The 20,272-nt window shown below is 30.7% G+C and overlaps 1 protein-coding gene across 15 annotated transcripts in view; it reads right to left on the bottom strand.

Annotated features, from left to right (window-relative positions):
* LOC145242380 (striatin-3-like) overlaps positions 1–20,272 on the bottom strand; it is a 416,873-nt gene that overhangs the window by 71,372 nt on the left and 325,229 nt on the right. For 8 of the 15 annotated variants that reach the window (XM_080105383.1, XM_080105385.1, XM_080105390.1 and 5 more), the window contains exon 9: positions 7,610–7,720. The exons of the other annotated variants lie outside the window; for them this stretch is intronic. In XM_080105383.1, coding sequence (XP_079961509.1) covers positions 7,610–7,720 — 111 coding nt within the window. The remainder of the gene's footprint in view (positions 1–7,609; positions 7,721–20,272) is intronic. 15 annotated transcript variants of the gene reach the window in all.

Below are 20,272 nucleotides of genomic sequence, written 5' to 3'. Positions count from 1 at the left end.
ATATATATATATAACATAATATATATATAATATATATAACATATATATAATATATATAACATAATATATATAATATATATAACATAATATATATAATATATATATATAACATATTATATATAATATATATATATAACATAATATATATATATATATAACATAATATATATAATATATATATATAACATAATATATATATAACATAATATATATAATATATATATATAACATAATATATATATATAACATAATATATATAATATATATATATAACATAATATATATATAACATAATATATATAATATATATATATAACATAATATATATATATAACATAATATATATAATATATATATATAACATAATATATATATAATATATATAACATAATATATATAATATATATATAACATAATATATATAATATATATATATAACATAATATATATAATATATATATAACATAATATATATAATATATATATAACATAATATATATAATATATATATAACATAATATATATAATATATATATAACATAATATATATAATATATATATAACATAATATATATAATATATATATAACATAATATATATAATATATATATAACATAATATATATAATATATATATAACATAATATATATAATATATATAACATAATATATATAATATATATATAACATAATATATATATAATATATATAACATAATATATATATAATATATATAACATAATATATATATAATATATATAATATATATAATATATATAACATAATATATATATAATATATATAACATAATATATATATAATATATATAACATAATATATATATAATATATATAACATAATATATATATAATATATATAACATAAGATATATATAATATATATAACATAATATATATATAATATATATAATATATATATAATATATATAATATATATATAACATAATATATATAATATATATAACATAATATATATATAATATATATAATATATATATAATATATATAATATATATATAACATAATATATATAATATATATAACATAATATATATAATATATATAACATAATATATATATAATATATATAACATAATATATATATAATATATATAATATATATAATATATATAACATAATATATATAATATATATAACATAATATATATAATATATATATAACATAATATACACTTGTGCCCGATATTATTCATACCCCCCCCCCTTGAAAATTGAGTTTATTAGGTGTAACTTTGTAAGAATTTATTGTTTACGTCCATATTGATACATATTCTTAATAAACCTCTTCTGATCATTTTCGTCATTTTAAAATCTCGGGATACTTGTAATAAAAGAAATATATAGCTATTTATAAAATCTGCAATGTTCAAAAATAATCATACCCCCTTATTTTTTCAGTATTAATCGAGTTTTTGACTGTTTGTTTCCTGTTTGATTCTTATTTTGAATGCTTTTATACAACCTTTGATTAATTTCATTTCGTTTTTTGCATTTTTCAGAAATTAAAATGATATCAACTGAAAACCAATAAAAGAATAAAAATTATTAGAATGGGGAAGAAAAAAGAGCTTAGTAATGATCTTAGGACTAAAATTGTGAATTCACGTAAGGATGGTTTAGGTTACAAGTCAATTTCCAAGAAATTTGAGGTCCCTACAGCAACAGTACAGAGCATCATCAAAAAATTCCAGAGCCACCACACAACAAACAACTTGATTGGTAGAGGAAGGAAAAGGAAACTGTCTGCTAAAGCCACCAGGAATATTGTAAGAAGTGTTAATGCAAATCCAACCACCACTACTAAGGACATTTTAGAAAATCTGGAGTCTTCTGGCATAAAAATATCAAGGCAAACATTGCAAAGGACTCTGCATGAAAATGGTCTGAAAGGAAGAAGACCAAGAAGGACTCCATTGCACACCGGAAAACACCTTGCAGCACGTCTAAAGTTTGCTAGGACCCATGTGAATTCTCCAGAGTCCGTTTTCTCAAGTATTTTGTGGACTGACGAAACAAAAATTGAATTGTTTGGCCATATGGATGCTTCTTACGTTTGGAGGAAGAAAGGAGAAGCTTACAACCCAAAGAACACCATACCCACGGTGAAACATGGTGGTGGTAGCCTAATGTTTTGGGGCTCCTTTTCGGCTAGTGGTCCAGGTAGTTTGGTCAAGATAGATGGAACCATGAAGAAGGAGCAATATTTGGAGATACTCCAGAAAAACATTAGACAGGATGCGGAGAAGCTCCATTTAGGACCAAACTTGGTCCTTCAACAGGATAATGATCCAAAACATACTGCCAAAATAGTCAAGAAATGGTTTGAGGATAATCAAATCAATGTTTTGGAATGACCTAGCCAGAGTCCCGACATGAACCCTATCGAAAACCTCTGGCACATATTGAAAACTGAGGTTAAAAAGCGGAAACCTAGAAATTTGAGGGATTTGGAGAACTACTGCATTGAAGAATGGTAAAAAATCAGTGTTGATGCTTGTAAAAACCTTGTTGATAAATATCCAAAACGGTTACAGGCAGTTATTAAGAATAAAGGGCATGCTATTGACTATTAGTAAGAGAGGTATGAATAATTTTGAACTAGTGCCATTATTGTTTTTCTTTGTATAATGTTTCAAACTTGCATAATTTATTTATTTGTTGAGTTTAAATTGAATGCTTATGCTTGATTTATTGTTTGAAATCCCTTTAATATTGTCTACCTTCTGGTTTGAGCAATATTCTTATAGAAATCTCAAAGATCCGAGGGGTATGAATAATATCGGGCACAAGTGTATATAATATATATATAACATAATATATATAATATATATATAACATAATATATATAATATATATATAACATAATATATATAATATATATATAACATAATATATATAATATATATAACATAATATATATAATATATATAACATAATATATATAATATATATAACATATATATAATATAATATATATATAATATATATAACATAATATATATAACATATATATAACATAATATATATATAACATATATATAACATAATATATATATAACATATATATAACATATCTATAACATAACATATATATAACATAACATATATATAATAGATATAATATATATATATAGATATAATATATATAGATATATATATAAAATATAATATATATATAATAAGATATTACATATATTAAATATAATAAATATAATATAATCCATATAATATTATATAGTATATATATAATGTAATATATATAACATAGTATATATAGTATCATATATAACATAATACATATAGTATATATAATATATAACATAATACATATAGTATACATAATATAATATATAACATAATACATATAGTATATATAATATATAACATAATACACATAGTATATATAATAATATATAACATAATACACATAGTATATATAATATATAACATAATACATATAGTATATATATGTATATGTAATATATAATATATATTTATATTATGTTATATATAGTATATATAACACAATATAAATTATGATATATATATAATATATATAACATAATATATATAATATATATAACATAATTTATATATATATAATATATATAACATAATTTATATATATAATATATATAACATTATTTATATAATATAATGTATATAATATATATAACATAATTTATATAATATATATAACATAATTTATATAATATATATAACATAATTTATATAATATATATAACATAATTTATATAACATAATTTATATAATATATATAACATAATTTATATAACATAATTTACATAATATAATATATATAACATAATTTATATTATATATATATATATATATATATATATATATATATATATATATATAATGTAATTATGCATTCCTGTCATGTGTTTTGTTGTCTACATTAGTAGTTCATGCTTACACAATCAGGAAATGATAATTAGTCAAAAACGACCAGAAGGTTCCTTTTTCTTTAGTTACTTCAACAAAGTTATATGGACGACACCACACCTTTCTCTCCATTATTCCATTCACCCATGATCTTTCATCTTATAATAAAGGCTGTTTAGCAAGGATGGCATTAAATACTATTTTACTTTTCAGTCATAAGTATGACTCCACTGTGCATTAAAAATTGGGGGTTTTCAACCTTTAAATCTATGAAATGAAAGAATCACAATTTTTTTTTCCATTGAAAAAATACGTATTAATCTCCTGTGATAACTGCCTTAATTTGATTCCAATAATTTATACTAGTCTTAATATTATGGTAGAAATCATCAACGTGATTTTAGGAATTTAAAGTATTTCATCTCATCTATCAATATGATTATTAAATGTGTTTAATATCCACAGATAATGATTTTATTGCAGACTATGATCCTCATCTTTTTTTTTTAAAGTTGTTGTTTCACCACGTTTCAGCCAACTATTCCTCTGGCGTTTGTCAGTCGATAACAGCTACGGGATAGGAACTCCGAATCTCCTAACTGCATCCTCAGCAATTACTCCCTTCCATAGTTGTTGTCATCTCACCATGGTTTTGGCCAAGTAAGCCTCTGGCTGGCTTCAAGTAGGATTGAAACCGCCATCTTCAGACAATGCTCACCTAGAACCATAGAGATTCAACGTCTCTATCCATTGTGCCACGGGCCCGAAAGGCAGTAATTGCAATTGTAATTCACTGCGCCATGGGCTATGGAAGGGAGTAATTGCTGAGGATGCAGTGAGGAGATTCGGAGTTCCTATCCCGTCGCAGTTACCACCTAACAAAGGCCAGAGGAATAGTTAGCCAAAACAAGATGGCGTCCACAATCAAATAAATTGATAAATGAAAGTCATCTCAATAATGAATTCCAATTAAGCAATATATATCCACAGATATGTTTCATATTTTCTATACACGTCAGTATTGAATCCGGTAACCATAGCACCAGTTGGACAATTCAACTCTGGATACAAGTATTATAAGCCCTGGTTTCTTAACCATTTGTCCAATGTGACAATCATGGTTTGAAATATGAGAGAAATATGCTTTAAAAGAAGCAAAAGTACTGATATCCTAAAGAGAATCTTGCAACATAACTAATTCTCTAAATCTTCAGTTTGATATCTCGCAAAAGGGCTCAACATATAGGAGCTTAATAATTATTAATAAATATATTTTTATATCCATAGACATGTGTTTGGTGTTAATAAACATCCGATATATTACATATACTCACGTGAAATTTTATAAGATAATATTTATGTATTGATTTTCAGTAATTACTTCAATAGTGCTCAATACACAAGTATCGGTAGATAGCAACTTATGAAAATATACATGACAATTAAGCTACATAGAAAATAAAATATAGCAATTAAGCTACATAGAAAATAAAATATGGCAATTAAGCTACATAGAAAATAAAATATGGCAATTAAGCTACATAGAAAATAAAGTATGGCAATTAAGCTACATAGAAAATAAAATATGGCAATTAAGCTACATAGAAAATAAAATATGGCAATTAAGCTACATAGAAAATAAAATATGGCAATTAAGCTACATAGAAAATAAAATATGGCAATTAAGCTACATAGAAAATATATATGGCAATTAAGCTACATAGAAAATATATATGGCAATTAAGCTACATAGAATCTTCCTTGTTTCATCCTCCTAACAAGTCTTCACAAGAATGAAATGCAGAAAATTTGTAGAACGTAATTATCACATACAGTTTCATAATTTACCATATAAGTTTATTATGGGGAAAAAAGATTGAACAGAATACTATAAATTTAGTAACAAAAATAATTACTTAACACAAATTGTGCTACTAATAGTAACATTAAGGTTATCTAACTTGATATTAATTAAGTGGACCTGTTGACCTCAGAAATAACAGCATTCACGGATTGACCGACTGACCAGCTTCAATGGAAACGTGATCAAAGTGATTTAGGTTTCACTACTAATAAATAGTGGCACTCCTGTTTCAAGCTTGTATATGCAGCAAATTCCAACTGTTTTTTTTTTGTAACCAAATTTGAGTAAATTTTCATATGTATAAATGGAGTAACACTGATCAGGTCTCTGCAGAGGAAGCTATTATATTAAATGCGAGTTAATCAATTTTTGTTGTCCGAAGGCTTTTTCTTTATACTTTAATAACACTAACATACAGGTTACTCTTATATAGCTGATAAGTTTGTTTTCCCATTCTCACCACCAGAAATGAAAGTTAAGGGATTAGAATTCCATCAATAACGTTACTTGTAGTCTTAAAAGAAAGGAATTGAAACTAACTATCACTGATATTACACTCGAATAGAAAAGAAAAATAAGGTTATGAATGGATAAAGATTAATAAAATAAATTTAGAATAGGTTTGCTTCTAAATGAACAGTGTATTTATGTCGATGAAACACAAGATAGCTAGCGAGTAACACATGGTAAGATGATGATTTATATGAAGATTAATTGTAAAAAAAAAAAAAAAAAGCCTTCCAGTACATATTGTAGAATTAAAAGGCAGAATATAAGTTTGTTTTTTTTTTCTTGTAGAATTTGCCATTTGTTTTGTTGATATATACAAGCACTGATGACGACCCAACGAATAAAAATAAGTACATACATACATTATATATATATCTTATTACTATGGTTGCTATTCGATAATAAACTATGATTTTTCAATAAATTCCTTGTATTCAAAGCAATTATACGATTCCGGCTACTAGTTTTACAAAAAAAACACGACTTCAGTTCATTATTTTGTGGTTTTTCAAAGTGCAAACTGTCTCCAGATTTTATGATTCTCAGAACTAAGATCTATAGCATTAGTATGAATTTAATTCTACTTTTACAAGCAAAACTCTGGGTCCTAGCATTATTTCCTAGCCAGATTCGGAATACTAGCATTATTTCCTAGCCAGATTCGGAATCCTAGCATTAATTTCCTAGCCAGATTCGGAATCCTAGCATTATTTCCTAGCCAGATTCGGAATACTAGCATTATTTCCTAGCCAGATTCGGAATACTAGCATTATTTCCTAGCCAGATTCGGAATCCTAGCATTATTTCCTAGCCATATTCGGAATACTAGCATTATTTCCTAGCCATATTCGGAATCCTAGCATTATTTCCTAGCCATATTCAGAATCCTAGCATTATTTCCTAGCCAGATTCGGAATCCTAGCATTAATTTCCTAGCCAGATTCGGAATCCTAGCATTATTTCCTAGCCAGATTCGGAATCTTAGCATTATTTCCTAGCCAGATTCGGAATCCTAGCATTATTTCCTAGCCAGACTTTGAATCCTAGCATTATTTCCTAGCAAAACTTTGATAGAATATAGTTTTTATAGACAGATGCTGCCAAAAGAGATGGCACTTGATAATGAGAAAGAAATAGAGAGGGGGGGGCTGTATTGAAAATGTAGTGGGTGAGAGGAGAGGAAAAGCAGTTAGTGAGAGAGGGGTACAAGAAAAATGGGCAGAGAAAAAGAGGAAGAGAGATTAAATAGAGATTAAAATAAGAGAGAGATCACACTGATCACTCACTTTGAGCTCCTTTTATCCTTTGCCGCATCATCTTTTTATATTTTTCCGTCAACTTGGATAAAATTTGCTGATCGGTTTCCAATCCTTCTGAAGGTGATGAGTCTTTCTTCTCTACATAACACACACAGAAGTAGGAATTTTAGATGGAGTCAAGCAATCTGGTTTTCTAATAGCAATTTAAATATTCTAGATTATTGTAGATTGCTACATCACCCTTCCTCCTCCCCCAACAAAACGAGATTCTACCTTTTTTTTTTATCGGATTATTTGTGAACACCTTGAAAAGTTTGGCAGAAAAAAACAATTTTTTTTTTTTCGAATTCAACAAAAATGCCCCCCACCCCACCCACTCAATTCGAGTATTTTAGCGCAGTTAACCAATTAAATTTTTTTCATGGAAGATAAATCCAGCACATTAATATGGGGAGGAGGGGGGGGGGAGCTCAAGTTGACCTCCCCACCCCACCCCACCCCACCACTTCTATAAATTCTTCTTTTTTTTTTTTTTCCCTTTTGTCTGAAAATTTTCAAGGTGTAGACATGTAATTGTCTAAAAAACGGAGAATCTCATTTTTGTGTGTGTGGAGGATAGAGTGATTCAACATAATAGTGTTAATCTACTTTGGCCAAGATTAAAGTGTAGTATCTGTTCTCCGGATGCTGCACTTCCATTTCTTGTTCTCTTTTGGTGGAGGAGAAATCCTTCACGACTGAGACAATTTTTTTATTTTTGTACCTTTTCTCCACGTTAAAAAACGACCCTGGTGTCTAACTCTGTCCCGTGGGGAGGCATAGTAAATAGGTACAAATGTACTGATTTTGTTGCTTTTTTTATGTTATATTAAACAGTAATATGTATTTTAGCAATCAAGCATGAATCACACTTTATAATTAAAGAGAAACGTCTGGTGAGTGCAATAAATAAAATGGATGAATGTCAAGCAAAAATTATACACAATCTATATATATATATATATATATATATATATATATAAGTAAAGCAAAATTATTTTTTTTAAATTAAAAAAAAAAAAAGGACGATTAGATCAACTCTCAACTCCTAACATAGAACACATCTGCCAACATTTCGTACTTTGGATGAACCAGTAATATCTGCTGTAATCTGAGCAAGCTATATTCACTTCCCTCAAAGGAGAAAGTTTACAGGGAAATTCACAAGCTGTCCCCTAACACATGTATATCCTGGTCATAGGAAGTTGATATACAGTGCCTAGCGTTCCCAAATAGTTACCCATCTGATATTAGCCTGGCTCCATGTCGTTTAACTTCAAAGATCTAAGTGTATAATTTTAAATTTGGCGCACCACTGATATGAATTTAGAAAAGAAAGTTAAATACTTTTTCTACTCAATAATCAAGAGTAATGTGTAGTCATTATATATATATATATATATATATATATAGTTTCATCAAATACTTTTGTATGCAAAATCCGATCCCGCATTTTGCTAATTCCTACCCTCTGATGAGAAGGAAAGTATTTCTTCGAAACTCTGCGGATTAAGAACTATCCACTTATCAAGTGTTTCCTTTTTAGATTAAATATGTTTTTAACTCTTTTTCAAAGTGTTTTTTAACATGTTTTATTAACTGTTTGCTCTTATATATACATATATATATACACATATATATATATATATACATATATATATACACACACATCCTGTAAAAATAAGTAAAAAAAAAAAAACTGCTGGAAAAATCCATTTCAAATATTTAGGGGAATTGAGAAAGCAAATCTATTTCTATTATGAGACATTTTGTTTTTCCCCTTCTGTTTTCTATATATGTTTATGCATTTTTTTTTTTAACTTTCAAGTTTCATTTATCTTTCTTATTTCTTTTTGAACTTTACCAATTCAGACATTTTATTCTATACAAATATGAATATTAAGTACAAACACTGGCAATGCATAATTCACATCTTCCATTTCATTTTTTAACAAAGTATGTACACTCATTTGTATAGCTTAATAATATTAATAGGAAAACTTTTACTTTATTAACACTAAATACACCCATTCAAGAAGAAAATTACCAGAAATTATCTATTTTCTATATCTATCGTCGTCGGCCAATTTCTCGTATTCGAGAATTTCAGTTTTCTCTTCCCTCAGTGTTTGGATCGCTGATGACTTCCCAGACCAATCTGAGCATGTAATTTGCGTGGGCAGAGAAGGCAAGCAATGCTTGGCAGGGGGTGTTGTTGTTCAGCACGATTTTTTTTTTACCTGCCTCTTGATCTCCACCAGTCTTCTTTCTGCCTTGTATCCTTTGGTACCATGTGTGATGGATTGGCGCCACAGGCACCGATCCTGAGATGTTGTTTGCCAGATGTGAAGATCAAATCCGGTGTTTTTTAGGGTGGATTTGAGTTGGTCCTTATATCGCAGTAGAGGGCGGCCGATATGTCTTTTTCCTGTGGCTAGCTCTGAGTACAGGGTTTGTCGAGGGAGTCTGTTTTCATCCATTCTGAGGATATGCCCCAATCACCGAAGTCTGTGCCTCATGGTGGTGGCCTCAATACTGCAACTGTTTGCTCTCTCAAAAACGCTTGAGTTGGTTACATAGTCATACCATTTGATGTTCAGTATAGCTTGAAGTTTTTGTTGGTGGAATTTTTCGAGTTTTATGAGATCACTTTGGTATATAGTCCAGGTCTCACACCCATAAAGAAGCGTAGGTATAACAATCGCGTGGTATACCAGGAGTTTAGTTTTTATTGAAAGATGTTTATTATTGAAGACGCGCTTCGTCAGTTTACTGAAAGCTCCATAGATGCTTATGTATAAAAGGCGCTATATATATATATATATATATATATATATATATATATATATATATATATATAAAAGCGAAAATGTGTGTGTATGTATGTGTGTGTGTTCGCTTTTTGTGTATGTCCACAAAGGCTTTTTTCGCTGTGATTCTCGGTTGGCTCACTCCTTAAAACTTTTTATATTGCATCTAAATCATAATAACTACGACCTAACGTGGGTCATGTGTGTATTTAATTTTCCCAACTTTCACCAGCTTGCCGCGTCTTCGAAAAGCGAATGATCTGGCTTGCAGCGCAAAACTAGGTCAGACATCACACCACTTCCTCGCACCTGTTTATTTCGCTTTATAAACCTTCACTTAAGTGCTTATCAGTTCCTCTCCCCTCGTGGCTAAATCATTAGGTGTCTGGCTGTTTTCCCTTTTTGTTTCCACCTTTGTGTAAATCCTACCTTCCTACTACCACTTTCTTTTTTATTTTACCCGGCCAACGTTTTTTTTTTTTATTTTAACACACACACCTCAAAACACCCGGGCAACACCGGGTACCCCCCGCTAGTATATATAAAAAAGAAATGGGCGCTAGAGTGTTTGTATGTTCAAGAAAGGCTTTTTTCGTGGGGGTTCTCGCGTTGGTTACTATTTTGGAGAACTTTCCCTATACTTCCTAGATTATAATATCTATAATTCGAAAACAGACATTGTCTATCTTTATTTTAATCAACTTTTAAAAAATTCCCTCCGTCCCGTCCTTTCCAGTGTTTGTCTTTTTCATATAAAAGCAAAACTGATTGAAGCAAAGAAAACCTTTCGCGGCCTTCCTGGCCAGGGCATCTAGAAGGCAATTAGCTTTGATCAATGTGGGGGAAACCCTTCATATCAAACAATTGCTATTCATTTGGACACCGTCAGAGTTCGCCCCCCCTCCTTTTTTTTTGGGGGGGGGGCTGGTTTTCCCAACATCATGGGAAACAAATAAATAAAATGGGCAGAAAATGGGAAGCTTGACTGGCCTTCAGCCAGCTATAAAAGTAACATTCATTTTTGCGCCCGCATGATTCTTAACTTAAAACTCATTCACTCCACTATCCATTTCAGCAAGTCAACTTTTTGATTGACATCGCTAAATTTGAATGCTTTTCACTTCATAGCATAGCGATAAGTTATCAGGTTTTCTTTTACTTTTTTCTTTGCCTTCGCGTCATGGGTTTGAGCCTGCCTGCCTACTACCACTTTTTTTTTGTGCTCAACACACATCTCCAAACACCCGGTCAGCACCTATGCTTGTTTTAAATAAAATTGAAAGATTTAAGTTTAAGCTAAATGCCTTGGTTTTGATTCTAGCTGCGGGCATTCTTTTTTTTTTTTAACTTTTGAAATCAGTACTATATATATATATATATATATATATATATATATATATAATATTCAACAGAAAATTGGCTCTGTAATAATAAATACAAAATCTACATATTGTTTTTTGTTACTAAGATATTTCAGCATATTTTACGTCCGGGCGAAGCTAGATGCCCTCCCACCACTAGTTTTAACTAAAATTGAACCTTTGAAGTTTATTCAAGTATTACACATTTTTAGTATGATAAGCTGTTCATGTTTCTGTAAACAATAAAAATTTGAGCAGACATCAGTGATCTGTGGATCAACCGGTTGTTGACTGATGATCTAGACACATTACTAATTTTTGTGTGATTTTTTTTTCATTGATTTGATTTCTTAGCAGTTAAACATATGTTGACTCCCTCCTGATTGTTCACTCCTTCAATTGTACTCACACAAAAAAAAAAGTTAACACTGATGAAGTATTTGAATGACAAAAATACGAAATATTAAACTATTAGTGCCCATGGGCCTTTTCTTTGTTTGTTTTGGAAGTACCAGAAAGAGAATTAATTACATTTCAACCTCTGTATTTTTCAGAGATTTTATATATATATATATATATATATATATATATATATATATAGATAGTTTGCCATAAACGTTATAGTTTCTTTCAAATATTACACCTACTCTTTGATATATATTGGCAACATTGATGTCTCAATTTTCAATATCTTGTGGAAGGATACAATCAATTTCATCTATTATTCAAACATTTTTCGGTTAGTAGTCCTTATAACAACCCCAAATTTTTATATTTAATTTAAATGCTTTTACCTTCCTATAAAGTTAACTAAATTTTTAAAAAGTAACTTTGCTCGAATATGATATCAGATGTACAAAAGATTTTTTAGTAATAAATTAAAATAAACTGCGCACTAATGGGTTAAAAATCTTATTTTTCGAGTTATATATAACTATATATATATTGTTTGTTTGTTTGTTAAATACATGATTTTTTTTGCTTTTATTCCAAAATTCTTGTGGAGTTAGCACTTGCTAACGGGTGACCCATTCTTAGCATTCATGTTTTTATCCATCATTTTCATTTAACTACATGTATATTAATTGTCAGCATTCTTCTTGACATTTTTCAAAGACCTTACTATCACCAAAATACACTATACAAAGCAGGAGCCGCACTATGATACTGTTTGTAATAGTTAATCTGGCTATCATCAAACAGGTGAATTCAATTTTGGTGGTGTGTATGCATGCATATGTAACTACTTAACGCTTTCCAATTCTTTCAGTACATATGCCGTACTATGTTCGTATCCTGTTTTTAAAAGGTCAATCTCATTCTGTTTTACATGCAATAGTCTGATACAAGATCGTCAATGTATTACATTACACATGAGTGTTGTTCAAATGATCTCATTTCAAAGTAGTAATCAATAAAAGCAAGATTGTAACTTATAAAAATAACTTTTCTTTTTTAATTTAAAACAAATTTTTTGAAGAGTTATCTTTCATTAAAACATTTTTCTTGGTTCTAATTAAATGAATTAGCAAACAAATATACACATCTATTGAGATTTGAAAATAAGCAACACAAAATATATAGAACAAAAAAAATAGGAAAAATTTGCAATTAAAAACATAAACACAATAAATATAAATTTGTATGACACGCATAGCTTTCCAACAATGACCGGAGGGGGGGGGGGTATTTAAAAAAAAAATACAGATAGAAAATAATATAAAAATAACATTAAAATATTTTTTTAATTTATGAATTAAAAAATAAAATAAAATTCAAAAATACAAACAAATATATAAATATCAAAAATAAATAAATAAAACACTTACAAATAAATGCCAGAGTGGGGAGTCGGTATACATTAAGCCCATTGACTGGAACTCTTCATTTTATTATGACTTTATATATGTGTCTATATAATTTTTATTACCTTTCTGATAGTTTTGCACTATATTTTAAGACAGTAAATATATATATATATATATATATATATATATATATATATATATATATATATATGATTAGTTTGGTTGATTTGTTTTATGGCATATCAACCCTTTTTCTGTTTATTTAATACAGAATCCAGTAATTTTTAGAAGTTTTTATGCTTCAAGTTTTTATATTTTCAAATATTTATACATGGTGCTTGGTTTGGTTGTTTGGTAGGGGCAAATTATTTTTGTTTTTGCAGTATACGATTTTACAAAGGGAAAGTATATGTATATATAAAAAAAAAAAACAATAACATCAATATTGACAGTATTTTAAGTCAGAAAGCCAATATCTTCACACTGGCCTGATCCAGTACCACCAGATCTAAATGTATATTCTGTGCACTGTTATAATAATCAAAGTGGCATGATATAGCTGTGACACAATTGAGGATTGTCGTCTCAGTCTTCCAGTGTTGTAATGACTACTACATCACTTTTACTAATACGCTTGATAAATGCATGTCTGCGTATACAGTGGCATGCATAAGTATTGGATACATGTTATTTTCTGTTTATATTCACCATTTTGCCTGATATTTGCTAAGTAATATCTCGTAAAGTTACTTTAGTTGTATGTGGAAGAGAAATTAAAAACTCTTGGTTGAATCCATTTTTTTTTTTAATCAAAAGTTTAAAATTATCTTATGCAAAAATATTGGATACATGACACTTTTTTTCAAATTTCCAATCTTAAATTTGTATCTGAAAAGACTTTAAATATTCAAATTTTCAATAGAATTAGAATGTTATCTCTGACCAATCAGAGAAACACACACTTGTTTGTAAGATAGCGCTACTAATAATCTGACTTTTGATGTGCATTTTACAATTCAAGGATTAAAATAGCAAAAAATAAAAGATTTATGAATCATTGAACATGACAAAGGAGAACAAGGTTACCAAAAAATTAGCAAAGAAATGAATGTAGCATGAAGTACAGTAGGAAATATCCGAAAGTATAACAGTGGCAACAGTACAGCAAACCTTCCAAGAAATGGAAGACCGAGAAAAATAAATGAAATTAAAACTGATCTTGAGGATGCTGGAATTAATGGAAGTAAGGAGACCAATTATCAGACAGGTTTTTATTCAAGATCACCAAGAAAAGTATTTTTACTGAAAACCAAACCTATCAAAGACCGATTCAAGTTTGTCGAAACTTATGAAAAGACAGAAAGAAAAGAAAGTTGAACTATTCGTAAGGAACCCGTAGCAACAAGTCTTTGGCAAAAAAATGGCACTACCTTCAACAAGAACAATACCATCCCCAACAATTAAGTTTGGGGTGGTCCGTTATGATACAGGGATGTTTTTCATCCAAGGGCACCGGTGAGTTACAAGTTATTCATGGTAAAATGAATGGTAACGTCCAAGGAAATTCTAGAAAAGTACTTTAAAAAAATCTGCAATTTCTTTAGACTATGGTTGGAATTTCATGCTTCAACATGACAATGATCCGAAACATACTGCAAAATGTACAAAGGAATGGTTTAAAAATAATGATATCAGTCTTCTGACTTGAATCCATTTGAGAATTTGTAGAATACTTTGAAAGTTCATAAGCAGAATCCACAAAATATTAAGCAATTAGAAAAATTATGCACAAAAGAATGGGGTAAAGTAACGATGGATCAGTGTGAAAAACTTGTGGCCAACTATAGAAAGCGACTGGAAATTGTGGAGAAAAAAAACAAAAAAAAAAACAGAGGTTATGCAACAAAATATTAAATTGATGTATCCAATACTTTTGCATAAAGAGTTTTTAATTTTCCGTCTACATCCAAATGTTTTGGTTTAATTTATATTTGTTTGCACATTGTTAAACATATACAGAACCAGAAATAAAATTTTTGTTGTAAGGTAGACAACTCCCATCATATTTTTCAATTAAAATGTTTTCTATCACTCTTACATTATTAAAATGATATTTACTGCATTTATTTGTACTTTGTGCTATTTTTCTTTTTTTAAACAATACTGTTTTTTAAATAAAATAAAATACGCATCAAGTGCGCTTGAAACCAAATCACAACGTAATATTAGGAAAATAAACAAATATTTTACTTGTTTGAAATTTATCACAAATATATTTCGAAGGTAGCCTTCATCTTCAGTGTGTTGTTTTGTTTCTTTTTTATTTTCCTTTTCTTCTTTCTTGTCATGTTGTAAATTTGGAGAAAGAAGTCTGTATAGAGCCTCGTGTTGTATCTGGCGGTTGTATTTTAAAATGTTTGAACTGTGCGTAGGTAATGCGAGAATAATGTCAAGAATTTGGTTTCAAGCGCACTTGATGCATATTTTATGTTATTCAAATTAAAACAACGTTTCTTTTGAACTCTCATTCTTGATATCATTCTCACGTTACCTACACACAGTTCAAACATTTCAAAATACAACCGCCAGATACAACACGAGACTCTATACAGACTTCTTTCTCCAAATTTACAACATGGATAGGAAGAAGAAAAGGAAAAAAAAAGAAACAAAACAACACACTGAAGATGGAGTCTACCTCCGAAATATATTTGTGATAAATTTCAAACAAGTAAAATAGTTGCTTATTTTCCTAATATTACGTTGTGATTTGGCTTTCAAGCGCACTTGATGCGTATTTTATTTATTCAAATTAAATCAACGCTTCTATTGAACTCTCAATACTGTTTTTTTTTTTTTTTTATTTCAATTAAAAGGAGCAACTATTTGGATGAACAGAGTTTTTTGGTCTCTTTTTGTTTTTATAGATGGCAGTCATTTAAAAATAATTCAGATATGAATAAAGTATTTCTTTGAAGAAATTGAATTACATTTAATTCTTAACATGATGCTGTTGGTATCCACAAGAAAAGTGGACAAATTAGAATCAAACATTGATTTTAAAGAAAGTTATCAATGACAAAGAAACAATAAGGAGACTGATTTTACATATTCAAACATTTTAATATAAATGCACATGTGTACACCACATGGATGTAGTTTCATTTAATCCATAGATGGAATACTGACAGGTGCTAATGTTCTGATTCAGAGTGAATGTGAGTCTGGTTTCATTTGTTATCTTACAGTCATTAGATTCAGAATTACGTTTAAGCTTAACAAAATTTATACACTTAAAAAAGTTGTGGTGGATTTTTAAAATAAAATGTTTGTTATGGGCGTAGATCACTTTCAAAGCAAAAAGCATATTCATAAAAAAAAAACACGTACAATAGAAACAGGGCAAAATATACAAGAAATGAATCTGAGATTTAAAAATAAATGGAGAAAAAAATGCTTTTCAAAGAAAACATTTAATATTTTGTAAAATCTATATCACATATATTTTAATAGAAATATGGATTTTTGTATTGCATGACAAGAAAAACATCTCTGGGCTAAGGATATATCTCTTCCCTCTTAAAATGTACAGAAAAATCTTCTAAACAAATAATACTAGATCATTATGGATTTTGGAATATATGTGTGTGTGTGTGTGTGTGTAGTAAATATTAACATTTAGAGGTACAAATATACACATTTTTATTTTTATTGTTTTTATGAATTTTAGAATGTGTTAGTCGCTAAGTAACATAGGACTATTATTATTTTTTGTAAATTTTTGGATGCCCATACAAATTCTTTCTCTACACCCCTACTCCTCACAAAACTTGAAATTAGTTAGATACAAAAAAATGAAATAGAGGAGGAAGGATAGACAGAAAAGAAGAATGGCGGGGGTGGGGGGGGAGAAGAAGAACGGGGGGGAAGGAGAGAAGAAGAACGGGGGGGGGGAGAGAAGAAGAACGGGGGGGGGGAGGAGAGAAGAAGAACGGGGGGAAGGAGAGAAGAAGAACGGGGGGGAAGGAGAGAAGAAGAACGGGGGGGGGAGGAGAGAAGAAGAACGGGGGGAAGGAGAGAAGAAGAACGGGGGGGGGGAGAAGAACGGGGGGGGAAGGAGAGAAGAAGAACGGGGGGGGAGAGAAGAAGAACGGGGGGGAAGGAGAGAAGAAGAACGGGGGGGAAGGAGAGAAGAAGAACGGGGGGGAAGGAGAGAAGAAGAACGGGGGGAAGGAGAGAAGAAGAACAGGGGGGGAAGGAGAGAAGAAGAACGGGGGGGAAGGAGAGAAGAAGAACGGGGGGGAAGGAGAGAAGAAGAACGGGGGGGGAAGGAGAGAAGAAGAACGGGGGGGAAGGAGAGAAGAAGAACGGGGGGGAAGGAGAGAAGAAGAACGGGGGGGAAGGAGAGAAGAAGAACGGGGGGGAAGGAGAGAAGAAGAACGGGGAAAAGGAGAGAAGAAGAACGGGGGGAAGGAGAGAAGAAGAACGGGGGGAAGGAGAGAAGAAGAACGGGGGGAAGGAGAGAAGAAGAACGGGGGGAAGGAGAGAAGAAGAACGGGGGGGGGGAAGGAGAGAAGAAGAACGGGGGGGAAGGAGAGAAGAAGAACGGGGGGGAAGGAGAGAAGAAGAACGGGGGGGAAGGAGAGAAGAAGAACGGGGGGGAAGGAGAGAAGAAGAACGGGGGGGAAGGAGAGAAGAAGAACGGGGGGGAAGGAGAGAAGAAGAACGGGGAAAAGGAGAGAAGAAGAACGGGGGGAAGGAGAGAAGAAGAACGGGGGGAAGGAGAGAAGAAGAACGGGGGGAAGGAGAGAAGAAGAACGGGGGGGGAAGGAGAGAAGAAGAACGGGGGGGGGAAGGAGAGAAGAAGAACGGGGGGGAAGGAGAGAAGAAGAACGGGGGGAAGGAGAGAAGAAGAACGGGGGGAAGGAGAGAAGAAGAACGGGGGGAAGGAGAGAAGAAGAACGGGGGGAAGGAGAGAAGAAGAACGGGGGGAAGGAGAGAAGAAGAACGGGGGGGAGGAGAGAAGAATGAGGGGAGGAGAGAAGAATGAGGGGAGGAGAGAAGAATGAGGGGAGGAGAGAAGAATGAGGGGAGGAGAGAAGAATGAGGGGAGGAGAGAAGAATGAGGGGAGGAGAGAAGAATGAGGGGAGGAGAGAAGAATGAGGGGAGGAGAGAAGAATGAGGGGAGGAGAGAAGAATGAGCAGAATGGGAGAAGAAGAGAAGGAAAAAGAAAAGTGAAGGAAAGAGGGAGAGAAAGCATGAGGTAGGTGAATAAAGACATGAGGAAAGTGAAAGAGGAGGAGGAGGAGGAAGCATAGAGAGAGGGAGAGAAGGGGAGTAGAAGGAAGAGGGAGAAGGAGCAGAGAGGAAGAGTCTTAGAGTATCACAACATGAAAAAATAAAGTACAATAATGGTGATGGATACGGGTTTAAAGAAAAGGGAGGGAAAGAAGAAGGGAAGATATAAATTGAAGAGGCAGAGAATGAGGGAAAGGCAAAAGAGGAAGGGAAGGGAGATAAGGAGGAGAAGAGAGAGTCTTACAATGCCACAATGTAAAAAAATAAAGTATAATAATCGTGATAAGATATTTCTATTTGCAATAATGTGATAGATATCAAAATAGGAAACGTTTTATTTTTTGTTTCTTTGTTGTCTTTGGAACATCGACTGCAACAAAAACTCAATTATTTTCAGATAAGATGAAATATTAAAGCTGTAATCTTGAAACGATTTAAGAGAAAGTAATCGCATGGTCGTACAGTAAACATGGCTTGAAAGTGACATGTAAAAAACACAAATTATTACAGTGAGTAAAAGAAACAAAGGAGTTAATAATTTAAGTAAATCAACACGAATAAAACATTCTCATTTGATTAGTATATTTATAGTTTGCCTGTTTGTCGTATGACATTGAGTCATTTTGATGAAAACAAAAATGCTTTAAGTTATTAATATCATCAAATATTTATTCATCGATTTGTATGCTTTTTATAATAGTTTGTAATTTTGTCTTATAAGTATATGTTATGTACTTATACAGTTATATATAAGTGTATAAAGTCTGGAAACTTACTGAAAGCATCTCGTAGATATAGGACACAATAGTTATGTTCTGATGTGTTTAAGATTGGAAACAGATTAGCATTTTCAAGTGTGTGTATATATATATATATATATATATATATATATATATATATAGCAGTGATATATATTCCAACAGAAGAGCAGAGGTAATTAGTTTAGTTGGCCCTCTAGATATCTGGCAGTTATTTTGGTTACTTGAGGTCTGATAGTTGGTTTTCAGTGGTCTATGGAAATGGATCAATTCCAAATTACTGTGTGAAAGTTCAATACTTAACATAGTAAATGGAGCTTATTAATATGTTTTCAAGAATTTTTAATTTCATTTAGATCAAATTTTGGAATGAATTTTACTTAAGTTTCCAGAAGCAAGCATGAGGCTGAGGAAAGTCCATAAAATGTGAACACATGCTGCTCTCCTTTGTTGGATTTGAGACCAACGATACCAATGTTGCTTTAATCTTTTGTAATAATATATATCAAATCCACAATGCGCATCAGAAGTATGAGCAAATGGTTATAAAATCCTCCTCCTTATTCTCTTATTCCAGTCATGAAGTTGTTTTTGAAAGGAAACTATTTCCCAAA

Source organism: Euprymna scolopes, chromosome 21 (assembly GCF_053919585.1).
Source record: "Euprymna scolopes isolate OS-2025 chromosome 21, ASM5391958v1, whole genome shotgun sequence".
Lineage (NCBI taxonomy): Eukaryota > Metazoa > Mollusca > Cephalopoda > Sepiida > Sepiolidae > Euprymna > Euprymna scolopes.
The sequence above is the reverse complement of the archived record's forward strand: the minus strand, read 5'-3'. Positions and strand labels throughout refer to the sequence as shown.